This window comes from Ochotona curzoniae, unplaced genomic scaffold, assembly GCF_017591425.1.
Source record: "Ochotona curzoniae isolate NIBS_2020 unplaced genomic scaffold, NIBS_Ocur_1.0 contig_3819, whole genome shotgun sequence".
In the NCBI taxonomy this organism is placed as follows: Eukaryota; Metazoa; Chordata; class Mammalia; order Lagomorpha; family Ochotonidae; genus Ochotona; species Ochotona curzoniae.
The window spans coordinates 32,737,882-32,758,590 of NW_024466004.1; the positions used below are offsets into that span (position 1 = coordinate 32,737,882).

Consider the following 20,709-nt stretch of genomic DNA (forward strand, 5'->3'; position numbering starts at 1 on the left):
AAGAGCCTCATCAGAGGATGGAAAGCATAACAGGTTGGACAACTCTCCTGGACAAGCTTTGCAATATGTTCCTAGATTTGTGAATGCACTAAGGTTGACTTGTTCAGCCAAAAGACCTTGGAAAGTTATTCTCAAGCCCAGTGTAACAAAGCCAATGTCTCGGATCTACCAAAACCACTCAAGTAACACCCTGGAAACATTCTTCCCCACTTGACGGTCTCTAAGGTGTCATCAAAAGACAATTCCCTATCCCTTGGTGCCAATATAGTTTGACAGCAAGTAGTGACCTTCCATTCCCCTACTGCGGACACAGGATTAAAAAAAGAAGGAAGAATTGAAATACTCCTCTTGCCCACCTTCTTCCACATCTCAACCCTCTCCACACTTATCAGAGGCCCACATGTGTGTACATCCCTCAATAATGTAAACAATATTAAAAACAAAAAATTTAGAAAGGCCAATATTACAATGAACAAACAAAAATGCTGAGGACAATTTTTGTGAAGTGCAATACAATACACCACATATTATTTACTCCATTGTATGAGATGTTTTCTGCTTAACAATCAGAACTAGAAAGCCAAAACCAATTTTTATCAACTCATAAAAAGTGGAACCTATAGACAGCCAAATGAATACATGGAGAGTATGTTGGGAAAACCATATTGTATATTCCATTTTATTCTACCTGGAGAATCAATGTCTGTGGCTGAGGATCTAGGAGAGGTCATAACAAGAATATGCAACTCAGAAGGTACCCCAGTACAGCTTAGATACTTTTCCGCTATAGGGAGAGGGACACTCAGAAAACAATCTTCTTTAAATAATTTTTCTGCAATCCTTTTTCACCCCTTTTTGACTGTTACTCTGACTCTTATTAAGAAAAACATTTAGCAGGAAGGTTCTTAGGCTTTCTGTAAATAAAATGCAAAATTACGTTTTGTAGTTAATAAGCACAAAAACTTCCTAAATTAAAATACAAAGCAACGAAGTTTGACTAATCAGTACCTAATTTTCATTTAAATATCCATAATCTGTTTTAACAAATACTTCCTAAGGCTAAGTAGGTACTGCCATTGTGGTGTAGCAAGTTAAGCCACCGGCTGCAATGCTGACTCATATGGGTGATAATTCATGTCCCCAGCTGCTCTACTCCCATCCAGTTCACTATTAATGTGCCTGGGAAAGGCAGAGGAGGAAGTTCTTGGGTCCCTGCACCTACGTGCAAGGTCTGGAAGAAGCTTCTGACCCCTGGCTTGAGTCAGGGCAGCCCTAACCCTTGTGGCAATTTGGGAAGTGAACTATAAGATGGAAGATATTCTGTACATGAGTGCATAACCTACCTTTCAAACAAATCTTAAAAAAAAAAAATAAGACTAAAAAACTCATTTATATAAAACAAGAATTTGGGAATCTAGAAATCCAAACTTAAGTTACCTGCAGAAAGTGATAGAAAATAAGTATACATGAAAACAAATTCCAAACTGATATACCAGTCATATTGATTTTAGAAGTTATATTTCCCAACAAAATAGTGATTTACCACTAGACACTCAAAGAACAATTTACATAGTAGCAATCTCAAATTCATTGCGAATACAAACAGTGGTCAGTTAAGTATACTGTGAGATGTAATGCTAACATATAACCAAAAAATGTTGCATCTAGATCCACAAATTAAATGAAAAAGATATGAGTATAGGGTCACAGAAAAAATAGATAACTAACATTCACTAACAGTGTTTACACCAAATTCAGGCTTGGGAAAAATCATTATTAAAAAAGAGGAAAATATGGTATAGAGCTACAGAAAAGTTCTTACTAGAAAGACTTCAAGAATCTTATAACAGAAAAAGCTTTATTATATGCCAGAACTAATAATATGGCTAACTGAAACAACAAAATAGGGGGGCTGCTGTTGTGGTAAATCAGATAAAGTTGCCACCTGCAATGCCAGAATCCTATATGGGCATTGATTCAAGTCCCAGCTGCTCTACTTCCGATCTAACTTCCAGCTAACGCTTGCGACCCTGTTACCCATGAATCAACACCCAGATGAAGCTCCTGGCTTCAACCAAGCATTGCAGCCACCTAGAGATTGAACCAATGGATGGCTGACCTCTCTTTCAAGTAAATAAACAAACCTTAAAAATGAAATACAGAAAGAAAATACACAATGTGGTGGTAACGATTATAGAACACTATTCCACATAGCACGTTTGGGAAAAAAAATTTTTTTTTGGGGGGGGTGAGATTTATTTATTTGAAAACCAGAGTTAGAGTAGGAGTGAGACAGAGACCGAGAGCTTCCCACTTGATGATTCATCGCCCAGAAACAGCCAGGGCTGAGCCAGGTTAAAGCCATGAGTTTCATCCAAGTCTCCATGTGGGTGGCAGGAGCCCCAACACTTGTGCTATTTCTGCTGCTTTTCTCAAACAATTGTCAGGGAACGAGATCAGAAGTAGAGAATCTAGGATACAAACAGGTGCCTTTACGGGATGCCACAGGTGGCAGCATTATCTGTTATACTGCAATGACAACCTCACACTATATATACACTCTTAATCTACCTTTAATCACCCTCTCCAGTGAGTATGATTATGATCCCCAATTAAAAAAAAATTACCAATAAGGAAACTGAATAGCTAACTGTAACTTAGACAGAGATGAAGACCAGGTATGACTCAATCTAAAGCCAGGGTATACTTTTAGCTACTATATGCTGAATATGCAGAAAAACATTGTAAAAAACTAATATTTTCAAGTTTATCCATGAACATATATTTAATATAATTAGTTTTCATTAAATAAATGTGCTTCAATCTACCTTAAGAATTCAAAATAGCATAAGAAAAGGTGCAAAATATCTAGAAACATTAAGGTAAGAATCAATAACTGATGAAAACATTCAAGAATATGTAAATATTTTAAATTACAAAATAATACTAAAACCTATATCAAAGTATATGAAAGTGCATTATGCTACTGAGAATGACTAGTTTCTATGTGATAACAGTCTAAATCTGATTTATTATTCAAAAAAAAAATAAACACTGGGCAAACACTGTGGTACAGCAAAAAGTACCCGTGGCTGCAATGACAGCACCCCATTTTGGGTGTTAGGCTCATGTCCTGGCTGCTTCACTTCTGATACAGTTACCTGATAAAGAACTGAGAAAAACAGCAGAAGATGACCCAAGTATTCAGGCCCCAGCCACCCATGTGAGAGACCCAGATGAAGCTCCTGAGACCTGGCTTTAGTTTGAGTTTGCACTGGTCATTGGGAGTGTACCAACAGATAGATTCTCATTCTCTCTCTCCCTCATTGTATCTCAATATATATAAGCTTCCATTCAAGAAAGTCCAAAGATAATATAACAGGACATCAATTGTTTTTAACCACTGAAGTTTTAAAGTAAAAGCAAATCATACCAGAGATAGTTCAGTTTCAATTTTTTACTAAAGGGAATTGTACAATGAGGAACACTAATTCACTGTAGAGCCACACTTGAAAGGACTGCCATGGTAATTTATGAACACAGCTATTGGCAGGAAATGACATCCAAATATTCGTAATTTGAGAACCAGGATAATTTGGGAAACAATTCTACATAAGTTGATTTATTTCTACAGCACTACTGGATCTCTGCATCATCCTGCAGCACTACATAAGGAGCAGAGGAACAGGACTAACAAATCACTGTCATAGTAACTACAATGCGTATCTCCAACAAGCAAGAGAGGGCTACAACCTAAGACCATTAATCCTTTGTGGAAGGTTGTCCACAAAAAGTGTATGGGGTGGAAGATGAACAGGGAATAGAAAGGTAAAGCAAAATAATCACCAGGACAACACAGTTCTCATGAGTATTTATCTTATTTTACCATTGCTAATTAAAACAATATGCACAGCAGTTATTCTCTGAATGTTTACATTCGATTTTTGTGTTTAGCTATGCCTCCTGTTTAAAACACACATTTCTAAGATTTAGCAGATATTATAAAGATGAATAATGTGTGAAAATAACTAAGAACTGAAATAAAATACAGAAAGTTAACAGATAATGATTTCAAGAGTTAAGAAAAATCTCATGGAGCATGTAACAAGCACTAAAAATGGGCATATCAGAATCATTAAGATATATTTTTTATTTGTTAACTCTTTTCTTTCCTGGAAATTAGCCTAATGCTTTTTCAAACAGAAAACATGGTAATGGTACTAAGTTTTGCTTTAAATAACTTTAAATGCTTTTGTAGTTATTTTAATAAAAATCATTTTTTAACTTTTTAAATTACATAGTTTCATATCAAACATTTTAATCACTCAGTTTTGAGTCAAACAACATTTAGAACTACCTATTACGAGCCAAGTATGGGCTGGTGGAGGGGAGGGAAGGGCATATAACAGGGAAAAAGAAGAGACATATACTTACCGCCCTCATGGAGATTACAGTCAAGCAAGGGAGAAAGACACGAAACAAGCACAACGATAACTGTTATCAAATAGAAGGTACAGGGAAATCATGACATATACAGCAACGGGATCTAAAACTATTTAGCAGCAGAGTGGCGAAGGGATGGGGCTGATCAGGCAATCTGGACAGACTTTTCTGAGCAACTGGACATTTAAACCAAAACTTGAAAAATGATCAGCCAAATAATGGTGGTAAGGTAAGCATATTTCAGCATGAGAAAACAGCTTGTGCAAGAGCCTAGGCTGCAACAGCACAGCATTCAAGCAGCATGAATTGAGGTATGATTAAAACCCCAAGCAAAAAGAAAAATGTCAAGAGGAGATACTAAGAAAGAACAGAATACAGACTGCCTTATCAGGTGAACATTTTGAGCTAAATTCCAGTAATAAGTTTTTTTTTTAAACAGTACTATGAGATTTGCTTTGGGATAATTTATTGCAGTTTTCTCTCAACATTGAGAATGGTTAAGGAATTACCTAAAAACAAAAGCTAATTCTGCAAAAGAAATAGTTCAAAAAATAAAATTTTGTTCAAGAAAAGGTTTAATGAAGTGAACACCAAGATCAAGAGTTTCTTCAAGAAAAAAAAAAAAATTCTGGGCCCAGTAGCGTGGTGGCTACAATCTTGCCTCGCAAGCGCAGGATCCAATTTGGGTGCCCATTCACATCCCAGTTGTTCCGCTTCCCATCCAGCTCCAGGCTTGTGGCCTCAGACGGCAGTGGAGAATGGCCCAAAGCCTGGTACCCTGCATTTGCAAGGAAGACCGGAGGAAGCTCCTGGTTACCAGCTTCAGATCAGCTCAGCTCCACTCCAGCCACTGTGGCCACTTGGGGAGTGAACCAGCAGATGGATGATCTTTCTCTCTTCTCCCCTTTCTTTCTGTATATCTGCCTTTTCAATAAAAGTAGATAAATCTTAAGATAAATAAATAATTCTGTTCTCAAATTTTAATGTTCATCAGGCAGTACTTGGAAGAACATACCACTTTTACTGTTTCTAAAGTTTATGTATGGAAACTTATTAAATGACTTATGTGCAAAATAATAAATGGAAACAGCAACTACAAGATTAATAAATAATGAACATCAAAAAGAAAGCAAAAGGTGCTATGTAACACGAAGTTAAATGTGTAAGATTTGAAGCAAAATAGAGACCTTGGCTACTACCTCTAAAAGCTTTAATTTCTTAATAAAGTGACAATGCCTTTAAGTTGTCTCATGAAAAGCAAATGAGACACAAGTCGTTGCCACACTCAAAGGTATTTTCTACTAACATCACAGGAACTGTCCCTAAACAACCAAACCCCCAAGTATTATATTTCAAGTCTCTTGAGAGAGATAATTTTTCCCCTGCAGCTTTTTTAAAGAGCTAAGCAAAATATTGTTCTATTTCTACAAATATCTAAACAGCTTGTTCATGGATTTCTTAGTTTTAAAAGATGTACAGAAATACACTGAAATTCTAATGTGAAAGAATCTCCTTAAAAAAAATCAGAGATCTTCAGCCCTTGCTAAAGTGTAAAGCCACTGCCTGTGACGCAGACATCCCACATGGGTACAGGTTCCTATCCCAGCTGCCCTACTTGTGATCCAGCTACCTGTTATCGTGCCTGGGAAAGCAGTGAACAAGCGCCACATGTCTAGGCCCCTAACACTTTTGTCCTGGCTGCTGGCTTGGCTTGCCCATCCCCGGTTGTTACAGCCATATGGCAAGTGGATCAGAGCAATGATCTCAATCTGTCTTTCTCTCCCTCTCTAAATTTACCTCTCAAATAAACAAATAATTTCTTTTAAAAGACACAATAATTTGCCTCATACTTTGTATGTATGAAAATTAATATAAAAGCTAGTGATCTCACTGAAAAACCAAAGGTTCCTCAAATAGTTCACAAAAATGCATATTATGAAAAACTATGCACAAATTTCAGATTTTGTAAGCAATAAATATTTTTAATCCCATTTTCCATTAACTTTCAATGTGAAATCACATGTGATTCATACAAAAGCACTTCCCTATTACTACTGGAATTGCTTGCCCAAAATTTCATAGAAAAAGGAGTGGCAGGGGGAGATCTTTCATCTACTTTGTAACGTAAAACAAACTTCATTCTGCTATTTATGAAAAAAACTAAAACAGCTAGAGGAGCAGTGATTTTAACTTTAAGGAAATGTCATTCTTCAAATCTTTGCATCCCTATTTATTAATCATAATAATGAAATACAAAAATTTTCATTTTTATATATCTGTAACTTTAGCACGATATTAACTTTATTCCTCCAAAAATAAGATGTAAGGATATCTTAGGAACTCCCCAGAAAGACAGTGAGAAAATTAAATATTGTACCAAATTGAAATAGGAAGATTAATGGAACACATACCAAAAAAATAACAAACGAGTATAGCTAAGTCAGAAATCATTACACAAAAACACGCATTATAAAACTACAATATTTAAATTATTACTAGAAAAGCAAAAGAAAAGCTAGCTCTAAATAAATGGTTACTGAGAGAACCATAGTAGAAAAAATATTTAACAACTAAACAGATATAACTAGGGACAAAATACGAATTCAGTTGAAGAATGGAAAAGAATTACTATAGAATATTAGAAAAAATATGAACCTAAAAAATTATAATCACTCACTTTATTGAATAATATGAAATTATATGGTAAATTTTGATTTTATAACATAAAGCAATCTTTCTAATAACTATATAAGAAACATGGAAGGCATTGTGGCACACAGGATTAAGCTTCCACTTGGGATGCTCTTATCACATATAAGGTTCCAGGTGTTCTTCCTTTGTAGCTAGCTTCTAATGTGCCCAGGGAAGCAGTGGATAATGGCTCATTTACTTGAACTTCTCTGCCACCCACCATGGAACCAAGACTGTGTTGCAGACTCCCAGCTTCTACCTGGGACAGTCCCAGCTGCTGTGGCCATCTAGGGAGTGAAACAGTGGACAGAACATCATTCAGGAGAATACTTGCACACTCTCTGAAACTGCTTTCAAGTAGACGAAAATAAACATTAGAAGAAGGAAATATAGGAGACAGAGAATAAGAGGTCTAGAAAAAAAATTCCTGATTAAGTATTACAAAATAATTCAAATACAATGGCGGAAATGAGACTAAACATGAAGGTACTTTCATCAGAAAGTCTATTGAAGTATGGAAGTAAGTTACTTATTTTATGTAAAAAAATGTTGAAAGCCATGCATCTTGGTGGTCTTCAGAAAGGTCACAGAAGCTGTATAATGTGATAATATTCTGAAATTAGAAATTTTCTGTATCAAGATAAAACTTTTAGCTCCATTTTCCTAACAACTTTGTGGATTTTTGTTTTGTTTCTAAAGATTTATTTTACTTTTATTGGAAAGGAAGATTTACAGAGAGAAGGGTCCAGAGAAAAAGTTCGATCCCCTGGTTCACTCCCCAAGTGGCTTCAAGGCCAGGAGCCAAAAGCTTCTTCTGGGCCTTTCCACACAGACTGAAGGTTTCTTCAAAGATCTGCGTGTAATTTGAAGTAACTCCTTGCTGCCTCTGTTCAAACTGGTTTTCAGAGAATCACAATGTAGGCAAGATACAAGACTAATGCACGGACTCCTTATCATTGACTGAATATGTCCACAACAAAACTGCTTTGCAAGGTGAAACTTCATTTTTAACAACTGCATTCCCCCAAACCATTCATCCTCATCCACAGAATTTAACAGTAACCTTCATCCTTCCAAAAATCAAAATAAACAGAGAGGTAGGGAAGTACTTAGGCATGACACCAGGAAGTGAAAAATGAAAGACCTACAGATAAAGAATTTAGTTTGATAAAACAGCAAGTATAACAAAAATGCCAACAAAAAGGATTAGCAAGTAACTGCTTTAACAGATTGCAGTACAATCTTTCACAAGAGAAACATGCATGTTAACTTATCTCCAAATTAAACTTCAAAGGCTGCAATGTCTGATTCATAATTTCCTTCTACTTAAGTCCAATTACTGATGTATAGTTATATATTATAGACAAATGCAGATGTAAATAATAGGGTAAAGGAAAGGACAACACCAGAAATTCCTTAGGGCTTTTAGAGGCAATGCTGCTTGTGCCAACAAAGTATATACTCATGTTTCTCTTCCACAGTAGATGAAATACGAATTAATAATAAAAATAGACTGGTGAGAACTAACAATAGATTAGTAAAATATTTTGATTTTGCCTTTGCTAATGGTATTAAGGAGATTATATAGTGTTAGGAAGGACTGACCACTTTGAATCTCCTTCCGTTAAGTCTATAACTCCAGTTCAGCTTTCAATCTATACTAAGAAGAAACAAAGTGTTAAAATCTATAAGAAAGCACAATCTGATGTTGTTCTTAAACTATATAGAGATGGGTTTTAAAAATCTAAATGTGGGGCCTGGTGTTTTGTCCCAATGGCTAAAGTCCTCGCCTTGAACAAGTCAGGATCCCATATGGGTGCTGCTTCTAATCCCAGCAGCCCTGCTTCCCATCCAGCTCCCTGTTTATAGTCTGGCAAAGTAGTTATGGATGGCCCAAAGCATTTGGACCCTGCACCAGTGTGGGAGACCCGGAAGAATCTCTGGGTTCCTGGCTTTGGACTGGCTCAGTTCCAGCTGTTGTGGCCGCTTGCGGAGTGAACCATCACATGGAAGATCTTCCTCTCTGTTTATCCTCTCTCTGCCTCTTTCCTCTCTCTGTATCTGCCTTTCCAATAAAAATAAATAAATCTTTAAAAAATAAATAGATAAAAACCCAAGTGCAAGTATCTGATAAACTAAACTAGTTGACTCACAAACATTTTAATTTCTTGAAAATCACTTTTGGGATTTTTCTTCCTTATATCAAACCTAGTATTAGATGGCTCTCCTCTTCATCCTACCAATCAGTTCATTTCTTTTATCCTTTATCCATCTTTAAATTTTTTTGGTATCACTGCAGTGCATAACTTAAATCAACTCCCTATAAAGCCTTTCATTTAATATGCATTAATATTGGAGAGTTGAGCTTATAAATAAAACACAATTCCTGTTTTACAGTATTTAATAGTAAAGAAAGTATAAGTAAATAAATGGTCACAACCATAATAAAAGCTACAACCAGACCCTGGCACAAAGACTCAACTGGCTAATCCTCCTTCAAGCTGCTCTATCTCCCATTCAATTTCCTGGTAATAGACTGAGAAAGCAGTAGAGGTTGGCCCAAAATCTGGGGACACTGCACCTGTGAGAGAGGCTCCTGTCCCTGGCTTCAGATTAGCTCAACTCCATGGGCACTTAGGGAGTGAGCTAGCAGATAGATGATTATTCTGTATCTCCTTCTCTCTGTTAAAATATGCCTCTCCATAAGCAAGAAGTACAACAGTTAATTCTACACAGTGTCTAAGCTTTAAAAGGCGAACTAGCATCCACAGATGCACAAGAGACAAATAATACACATTCAGAGGCAAAGGAATGAAAAAAAAAAAAAAAAAGCCTGGGCCAATGTTAAGAACTGCCGAAGAACTACACAGAAAAAGCACAGCTACAGATGAGGAAAGGGCACTCCAAACATTACTCAGATTCACTGGGAGTAACAAGGAAACTTACCACGGTTGATCATATTTGTACTTCAAAAAGTTTGAAGAAGTATTAATTTGGCCCAGGGGATACTTCCAATGTCTAAACATATTTTTTAAACATATAATGCCTGTACATTTTCATAGAGTACATATAATACCTTAACCTATTATATAGTATTTAATGGCCAAATCAGAACTTGAAATTTCTTATTTGCCTGGAGCTTTGAACTCTCTTCACTATTTCTGAACAAAACATGTTATGTATATAATAGTCACCACACTGCACAACGGAACACTAGAATTTATGCCTTTCAAGATTTGTTTGGAGGTTTTTTATCTCGGGGGCGGGGGTTGTTTGCTACTAGCATGAGTAGGTAGAGGACAAGGATAAGCATCCTACAATGCACAGGACAATCTGGCTCAAAATGTTAACAATGTCAATGTTACTTAATGGTCAGAGGAAAATCCCAGGTTATACAAACAATGCTAGGGCAGAGGATAAAGGGCCACATACACATTCTAAGAGAGCAGAGGTTACGTTTTTGCTTATCTTCAAATCCAGATCATAGCCAGCACCTAGTAAGTATTAAGGACTCAATGTCTATTTGATGAGTGAATGAATGAAAAATTAATCCCACCAAGAATTATCAAGGCTTAAAATACAGCTTGGTGATGGTAACAGAGCACGGATTCAACAAAATAAAATGAACAAGTTTTAATTTCTAAAGAGATATAAGAATGAACAATAAAGGTTTAAATGACTTACAGATTTGTGCATTGGAATTCTAAGTTTCAAAGGGTCATATGTCATATTTACACATTTTTAAGTTTGCAAAAGTGAGATATTCCAATAGCTTTTTTTTTCAATACAGAGGTTTTATAGTCTGCATGTATCTGAGAAAATTCATTCTTGCCACTTCTCTTTTTATCTTAAAGTCACATCAACCACTTCAAAGACGAAGAAACTTTCACTGTTGCAGTAAGATACCAAGGATTGAATCATGGTAAAATATAACATAATTAGCGAAAAAATCAGGTGAAATGTAAAACAAGTCTGCTGCTTAGTTAACAGCAATACTAATGCTGACTGAATAGTCTTGACACATGTAGCCATGCACCACATAATGTAAAATTGTAATATTAAGGATATGCTTCATGAGAGGGATACAGAACTTCTTTGAATTACCTCTGTATCTGTATATTCTAAAACTAAAAGTTTACTTAAAAAAAAACTACACCAAATCTTTCAAAAATTTCCATATTAAGCATTTACGAATGAGTATGAGTATTGTGATACAGCAGATTAAGCTACCACTTGGGATGCCCGCATCCAAAATCAGAAATTCTAGTTTGTGTTAGTGTTAGGGTGCTCTGTTTCAGATTCAAATTCCTGCTAATGCATCTTGCAACAAGCAGATGTTGGCTAAATGTGTGCCCTGTGCTACCAAATCTTATGCTTCAGTTTCTGTCACTGTAAAATAAAAATGGTTCACATCATAAAACTATTTAAGATTTTAAAAGAAATAATTAGAAACATTCAGAATAGTGTTTGGCATAGAGTAATTACACAGCAAATATTAAGAAGAAAGTTATTTACCGTCAATCACTCCTATACTTTCTTTGCCTACCACTGAGCTGCCTGACAATGTGTTCAAAGAACAAGCATAACATATTACCCTTTTATACATATGGAGCTGCAATTTTTCAAAGAAAGGATAAATTCTTCCTACAGAGGAAAAATCTGATATTTTACCTTCTCTTTCTTTCAGGAAAACAATTCTACTCCTTAGTATAATTTTGTAAATGCAATTTATCCTACTGTCTTAAAACCTTTCTTGTTTTAATGGGTGTTCATTATAGTCAAACTACATATTAAAATTGCTTAACTAGGACAATCCTGTTTACAAATTATTATCCATGATTTTTTTACCATATAAAATGATACTTTTGTTAAATAGGTCAGAAAAAAATTATCCAAAACATATCAAAGAGACTACAAAACACAGAAGGGTAGTAGTTTAAAATGAAAAAGTCTCCCATTTGTTTAACCAAGTCTTAGAAAACGAGAAAGAGAACAGAGAGATTACTGTACAAGACAATGGCTGAGAATTCTTCAGCATCAGTAGAAGACATTACAAACTCAAAGGCCTAAAAAAGCTCAATGAAGAGAAAAAAGGGGGACAGCAAGACTTATCACAGTCAAATCTTAGAAACTCAAAGCAAAAGGTAAGCAGAAAAAGATCGATCTCAAAGTAGTAAGTCAGATAATATATTTAAACCCAAATATATCAATAACTTTCAAGCATAACTAAATGTTTCAGATAAAATACAAACACATTATTTTTAAACCATGTCTGTGTTTTTAAGAGAGGAAAAACAAAAGGACACCAAAAAGTTCTGTGTAAAATGATTTTAAAAGATACATAAATAAATACTAAAACAAGTTTCCAGGTAAAGCAGGAGTCTGGCAGCAGCAGAGATGAAAGGCATGGATTTAGGAAGTATTTCAAGAGGAAAACATTTCTGCACTAGTTCTCCTTCTCTGAGACTTTAAAAACAAAATCATACTGCTTTTTAAAAGATATTTCAATGATTTTTGTTTCCTATCATCACAATTCTTCTGAATTATGATACTTATGTCCATTAACTCAACCTAATAATATATACTTTAGTGAGCAATTCTCTTAAAAAATAAAAAACAGCTAATTTGCATGCATAAAGCATATTATAGCATACATAATTATAACTGATAAAATTAAAAATCTGATAGTTTCTTTCCAATTTAAAGGCTGAAGCTCCCAGATTACATGTAGTACAAAGCAGAAATTTTAATTTTTGAAAATTCTTTACTAAGAGGCTATCAACTCAAATAACTCACCAATGCTGGGTGGGCTACCATAGTTAACTGGCGACTCAGGTGGTCTTCCACAGTGCAAAGCAGCCAGAGCAGATCCTTTCCACACAACATGCTTGCAGCCTATTAAACACACATATTTTTTATGCATACAAAGATAAAAATGCTGTAACAAAAAAAAGGAGAAAAATAATGTCTACATCCTTTTGGAAAACTTTCATACTTTTATTTGTGCGTAGCAAGGACTGTCGTCCAGCTCCTAATAAAGTCTGTACTCCAGGAACACTTTGAGGAATTTCTTGTTCAAGAAGAGGTCCCAGTCGATGACATATTTGTAGCAAGTGATCAGGGGCTAAATGTCTGTAATATTTCACCTATTATGTAAAAGACAAATATAAAGACATTTGCTATACAAAGTGATGCAGTTATACTAAATAATAGGTAATCTCTTCAGGCTAGTCAACATTTCATTTTAATTAAGGGGAAAACTCAAATTTATTTTGTGAAACCATTTGTCTCACAAAATGAACACTGCTCCAACAATCATCTAATCCATTGATAAAAAAGAATGTAAACTAACCGTAGCAACCTATAAGTTAACAGATATTAATACAAATACTGAACACTGAAAAAGTACACGTAAAATCATTGAAACCATTTGGTACTCAAAAGACTTCAAGCAACAACCAAAAATCAAAACTTCAACTATAAAATACTAAAACACGTGGGCCTTTAAGATTACAATCTCCAGATTAATTACTAATTAAAGAGGACAGGTTGTAGTGTGATAACAAAATGTAAACTACACTTAAATTACCATCTATACAGAACTTCATGAAAGTATCTAAAATCAGAGAAAGTCAACATTCTAATTGATATTTTATAATGAGTTTCAACTACACCTACTATGAAAAGTTTGAGCACTGTTGTAACAACTTCAAAATACAAAAAAAAAAAAAAAAAAAGCCTGATTTATGCCAGCAGTTAAAACCATGATATAAAATCCAAAGTCTTTTAGGAAACAATCATGTAACAATGTAACAATCTAACTAGAAGAAAAAATACACTATTTTGTCACTCATATTCAGCTATCAAGTAAAAAAATCCCTATTTTGGCACCTAAATATTCCAATTTAGCTACTCGCAAAGTATTTTGAGATTTGCAATAAGAATTTGCAAAAAAAAAAAAAAAATTCATGAAAAACCACATATGATGAAAAACTAAGAATTTCCTTTTTTTTGTCCCAAAATACACTTCTTATATTTAAATTCCATTTTCCATGCAAGTTTTTCAGTAAAAATAATGAGCAATACTAAGATAATATTTGCTTTTTCTTTCTCATTTTCTTAAGAATACATGGTAGACAGTGCCAGAGGCCACATGATATATGATGTTTCAAGAGATGATGAAAAGCAGATGTCTTCACGTCTGTATAAGAGATTCTTCCACTAAGTTAGACATTAGATTTACTCTTCTCAAAAATGTCGTTGGTTTTAGAAAATAACTGCACTAGTAAAGCTTTACCTAGATTAGTAAATTGGTTTATTATATGATTTAAGAGATCTCAATAATTTAAGAATTAAAATCCATACCACCAAAACACTTTTTATTGGTGTATTCATATACCATGTTTGGGATTTGCTACAAGGTAACAGTCATGGCAATTTTAATATGAAGTCATCACAAGATGCTTATTTGGAGGGAAGGTGAGAAGTAACCTTTTCCACTCAAATGGCAGAAGACCATGAATATCTTTTTAAAGTTAGCTAATACTCATTAGTCTAAGTCAAAGCAAGTAAAAAGAACCTTAATCGGCATAAAACACTCTTGTTAAGAAAAGATGTGAACATACTGCCAACTTGAATGAGAGTTTACAGAAGTGACATACGGTAGGCAGCAGCTAGTTTTATACAAGATTTTCATGTTTTTGCATTTATTTGAAAGGCAAGGAAAAAAATATCTTCCATATACTGGTTGGTTTACTCCCTATGTGCCCACACAGCCAGGATAGGGCTCCAAGCCAAAGCCAAGATTACAGAACTCTGACCACACTTTCGATGTGGGTGGCAAAGGCAAAAGTACTTGATTCACCATCATCCTCTGCTTTCCCAGGCACGTTAGCAGGAAGCTTTATGGGAAGCAGAGCAACCAGCACTGATCAGGAGCTTAAGCTGCAGTACAACTCCTAGCCCAGCCAGTAGATCTTGGCAGAACGAAAACTTCTGGAAAAAAAGGATTCTAATAGAGCATGCATGTATAATACAAAAGATACATTATATTCCTGGAGAGTCAAGTAGAGTGCTGAAAATAGAACCTTGGAGAAATCCTCAACTATGTTTAACCCACAAATTTTCAAACTACTTAACAACAGAATCTCCTATTCCTTAATTGTAACTATCACATTCACTCAAAACTTACAGCAGGAAACAACAGTATAATTGGCTAACCAAAGACAGTAAAAGGATTTATAATACACCATGAATTTTTAGAATTTTATTTGTACTGTTCTTACTATTTCCCAACAAGTTGTGACAGTCTGTTGCAGTTGGGCAACTACAGTTAACACAATTATGGTGAATGTATCAAAATTGCTAGAAAAGAAGTTTGTGAAGATTTTCACCATAAAGAATTAAGTGTATGAGGTGATGGATAAACTAAATACCTGTAAACATATTTTGAAACATGTACTGAAATTGAACTATGTAAATACGTACACAATTACTGTGTATTAATTAAAAGCATAAGATGAAAAATAAAATTTTAAAGAAAATTTCTCGAGTATTTTTGATGATTCAGTTCTAAACTCATATATGACTCTTTTAACATCTTAAATTGCTCAAAAATCCTTTAAATTTTTTCTTTACATTGATTTCCCTGTTAGGCTGTGGCTTCCACTGATGGGTGCAAAAGCCAGAGCTAGAGGCAGGTCAGGCCAGGATGGGCTTCAGCAGTCCACTGGCATGTGTGTGGGTCTGGAGGCAGGCCAGTAGCACCTACTAAGTACATACAAAAACCAGGGTTGGGGGGGGGTAGGGGTTTTTCAAAGTTGCCCTGACCAAGCTGTTGCACCCACCAGTATGCATGAGCGTCAAACCTGGGGCAAGCTAGCCTGGGCAAGTCCACAGCACCCACTAGTTCATGCAAGAGATGGGGCTGGTGGCAGAACTGATCAAGCAGCTGCAGACCCCAGTACACAAACTGGGTAGTGTAGCAGACGGACCAAAGCTGACCCTGCACTGACTGTCATACAGAGATCAAGTCAGAGGCCTCCCCAACCAGACCACTGGACTCAAATTCCATCCTCAGGCAAAAATCACAGTAAGTGATCCAACCTTGGAGTACCTGTATGGGGTCTGGGCCTCCTTGGTTGCAGAGGCCTGTGCAGTGGACAGTATACCCAGATGTACACAGCGGACAGGACAGCCAGTTCGTCTAGGGCAGCAGAAGAGCAAGGGCCTCATCAGAGGATGGAAAGCGTAACAGGTTGGACCACTCTCCTGGACATGCTTTTCCAATATGTTCCCGGGCTTGTGGATGCACTGAGGTAGACCCAGTTGGATTTCCAACAGACCTTGGAAGGATTTTCTCAACACTGGTACACTGAAGCCAACAACATCTCAGAACTGTTAAGACCACTCAAGTAGCACCCTCATAGCATCCTTGCCCACATTAGGCTCTCCAGGGCACTATCAGACGGCTGTCCCCCATACTTGGGGTTATGATGTGGTTTGACATACAGATCGCCACATCCCTTCCTCTCACCTCCCTGTGGACAGTGGAAAGAAGAAAAAGAATCTGAGGTGTCTGTCACCTACCTTCCTCTGACCTCAACCATCCCCACCCTAATCAGAGGTGCACAGGGGCATGCAAGGCTCAACTATATAATGGATTTTTAAAACTTTAAAATAAATTTAAAAAATAAAAAGTTTAAGTTAACACGATGAGGTTCATATAGTTACCAACTTCAGTTTTTGTTATGATTCTGTGTCAACATCCTCTGGAAAAACACATTTTCAGGTAGTGAATCTAAAATTCCTTATTGTAGAATTCCATCCTTATAAAATATTACAAATCCACTTTGCCCAAATCTTTCTTTGATGATATAAATATTTCATTTTTCCAAAGTCAACTTTCATTTTGAAACTAGTTATACTGCTCAAATTTTTCTAACATTTTTCAGTACTTATGATATACAGTATATTGTTCTTAATATATTTTAAAATTTAGACTTCAGTGAGAATCTAGTAGCAATAGTTCTATTCTTTCCCAAAGAAATGCACATAGCACAACCATCACCTGCCATATTTGGGGGTTTTGTAAGACCCCCTACAATGTACTAAAATTGCCAGTTTATTTGTCTATGTTCTACATAAGACAACATGGGACTAAACCCTGTTAGTTGTCTATCCAGTATCTAATGTGGTACTTATAATCAAGTTATTCAGTTAAATAAATGAACAAATAATACAGAGCACAGCTTTCTGATAACCCCCAAAAAGTTTTTGCAGTATCTATCCTATGAACATAATAGAACAAAAATTTCTACTTCAATGGCATGTTTCTTTATTGTTTTAAAGCTTTTTGAAGCCACAAAACAGGTCTGCAAACAAAATTTCAGGCAAAATAAAAATGCTAATACTCTGAAAGCATTCTTTCTTAAGTGACATCAGGGGCTAGTATCTGAAAGCCTGATGCTTTGCTTGATTCCTCTTAGCAGTCTCTGCCATTCCAACACAGAAAGGTCTGTGACAACAGTGAAAACAGGCTAACAATGCTCTACCGCCCAGAGATCAGCTCTTCTGAGTCTGCTTTCCAACCCTATTCTCTCAGTAGATGACCGTAGCCTGCTTTACAAAGAGGGAAAAAGTGAAGCGGTCTCCTCCTCCCAAACATGGTAAGCTCTCACCTATACTTTTATCTATTTTGTCTTGTATTAATTAACTGTCCCCACTTAGCATCTAAGATACAATTCCACAACTTGTGCTTTGAATCCACACTGCCCTGTTTGCTAAGTGCTTCTCAACTAGTTCTTCCTGTCTATACCTAAATCTAAACATGCTGTTTGTTTCAACCACAAGAAAAAAAAAAAAGACCTAAGTAAGTATAACTGAAGCAAAGAATGCAACAAACCACATGGTCATCTAAATTTTCTTAGCATCATCCGACCACCCTTGCCTTTATCAGTGATGTTCAAGCTCAACCAAGGATGCCTGTGTAAGGCAATTAAGAACTTGTTCCACAAGTGATTCTCTGAAGTGACCCAAGGTTCTAATAATAATATGTATTATTGTTCAATATGAATTGCAGATCTGCACGTTTCATAAAGGATAAAAATAATTTTCCCCAATTTGTTGTAAAATGCACTTCTCTACATTATAGCTACATGCTGAATAACATTAATTCCAAAGTAGTTTATTAAATTTGACAAGTTATTCATATTTTCATGAAAACAATTTTTAAAAACAGAATCTGATAGTGGTCACCAGTTAAAATTGCTAAAAATTTTAAATGATTCACATAATAGCTTTACCACTTTTATATCCAGTTATGATTACAAAAGTAACAAATACTCTGAATAACAAAAATATTTAGAATGTTTTTTCCATCGTCCTGCAATATTTGACCTCCCTGCAGTCAGTTAAGATTCATTGAAAGTGGATGTTATTTTAGATACACATGCTCAGTACCCTAAGACCCAACAGTCACTTAGCTACTACAGACATTTTCCTACGAATCTTGAAATGCACATGAGGGCACTACTAATAGGAATGAATATAACCTATTTTATATCACTTGCATAAAGTAACTTACTGCAAAGGATTTGTCTATTTCTGTAATGACACGGTAGATAACCACCAAATCTGGGCTATACAGAGTCAGGAAGATTTCCAGATTTAAAAACAAAACAAAAAACAAACTTATGTTCTATTTTACAAAGAAGTTTTGAATAGATTAAATAATTGCCACTGAAAGGTTTTATTTAACTTAAAAGATTTAAATAGCCTTTTTAAATTGTTTTAAACACATACACCTTTGAACAGCCAGCCAAAAATTAAGGCATCTCTTATTTCATAATGTAAATAAATAAGTAAGTAAACAATCTATTGAAACAATTCTAACTTTTCCAAATCTTTTTATAGAAAGTCAAATGAAACACTTTTTTTATATGCCTCAATGCCATCTTATCATTATCAAAAGAAAGCTCCCGTATACTCTGAGACATTTCAACCACCAGATGTTTGTTAACACACAAAAGTGATAGCTACGATTACCAGCAATGTTCCATTCTATCCAAAATGCCTTAGTTATCTTTTTTAAGGTTAATTACTATTTTCCCTATTTTTTAGACTTAACTATTTCACCTTAGAGTACATTATATTAACTGTACTTTTTGAAATTTCAAAGTGTCATTTTTGTATTGCAGCTACCATGATTAGAGTCAAACACATCACAAGTACTTGTCTCTCTGAAATAAAAATGTTTTTCTTAACAACAAAAAAAACTTTAACACCAAGTAATAAAGCTATACTAGGAATCTACAACTACTCAAGCTCTGATAGCAAACCCAGACTTCACACAGTATATCACAGTATATAATTCATGCCAGTCAGTTATTATTCAGAACCTTACAAAATCAGACGTATTAATAGCCCATTTACAGATTGAGAAACAAATTCCCTCATAACAACCATATAAAAGCTCTAAACTTCCCTGGCTGTTCAACTCTTTGCCATTATTCAAGAGTACTAAGAATCTAACACTGCACTTAAGAATTTATCTCAAATTTTGAAAACTGGTAGTAATTACCAAAATAATTAATGTATGCCAAGAAAAAAAAAGGCTGCCTTCTCACAGGGAAATGTACTATTCCCTTCACCTTTAACATTTTATACATCATAATGAATGCCAGATTTTAAAGCACCATTTTGAAGACTATCAAGCAAAGCTTACAAGTTTATTGACACTTTTAACAGAAAAGGTAAACTCTACTAGCACACACATTTGCTCCATTATTTGTTCCTTCCCCACCCCAAATTACATTGATTAGTCAAATTTTAAAAGTACCTCCACATATAAATTAGAAATTTCTGACTTGAGAAATGTTTAAATACATGATAACCATTTTTCCCCTAAAATTTACATGATTGGGGCCTGGTACCATAGCCTAGAGGCTAAAGTCCTAGCCTTGTATGCACCAGGATTGCATATGGGTGCCAGTTCTTATCCTGGAGGTCCCACTTCCCAGCCAGCTCCCTGCCTGTGGCCTGGGAAAGCAGCAGAGGACAGTCAAAAGCCTTGGGACCCTGCATACGCCTGGGAGATGTGGCTCTTGCTCTTGGCTTCAGAACATTTCAGCTCTGGCTGTTGTGGCCACTTGGGGAGTGTGGATCAGGGGGCGGAAGATTTTCCTCTGTCTCTTCTCCTCTCTGTATATTTGACTTTCCAATAAAATTGAATAAATCTTAAATTTTTTTTTGCCTATGTACCATTACTACATTTATCAGCATATTAAATAAATGTATACTTAATACATTTACTTGGGCAAACCCTATTCATGATTCCTATTCATCTTTCAATTTGAGAGCACCAACAATTCATGAAAACTAGTACTTATACCTCATGGAAATGTAGTAATTACAGAGAAATGAAGAGGTATCCTATAATGTAGCTAGCATCTCAAAAATCATCATTCTGGCAAGAAGAGCTATTATAACCAAGAATGGCACCACTGAGAGCTTTCACACTGTTTCCTAACCTGCCTGGTTTCTCTAGATCTACTCCTCTGTGTTTCGGGGAGTTAA

General features: G+C 35.5%; 1 protein-coding gene across 3 annotated transcripts in view; it reads right to left on the reverse strand.

The window, feature by feature from the left end:
- The window catches only part of LOC121158719 (pleckstrin homology domain interacting protein), a 123,973-nt gene that overhangs the window by 99,033 nt on the left and 4,231 nt on the right, over positions 1 to 20,709 (reverse strand). For 2 of the 3 annotated variants that reach the window (XM_040983659.1, XM_040983658.1), the window contains exons 5-6: positions 13,130 to 13,280; positions 12,931 to 13,029 (exon numbers count right to left, since the gene is read on the reverse strand). In XM_040983659.1, the coding sequence (XP_040839593.1) occupies positions 12,931 to 13,029; positions 13,130 to 13,280 (250 nt within the window). Of the gene's footprint in view, positions 1 to 12,930; positions 13,030 to 13,129; positions 13,281 to 20,709 lie in introns of those variants that run through there. The other variant, XM_040983660.1, reaches the window with a different exon arrangement.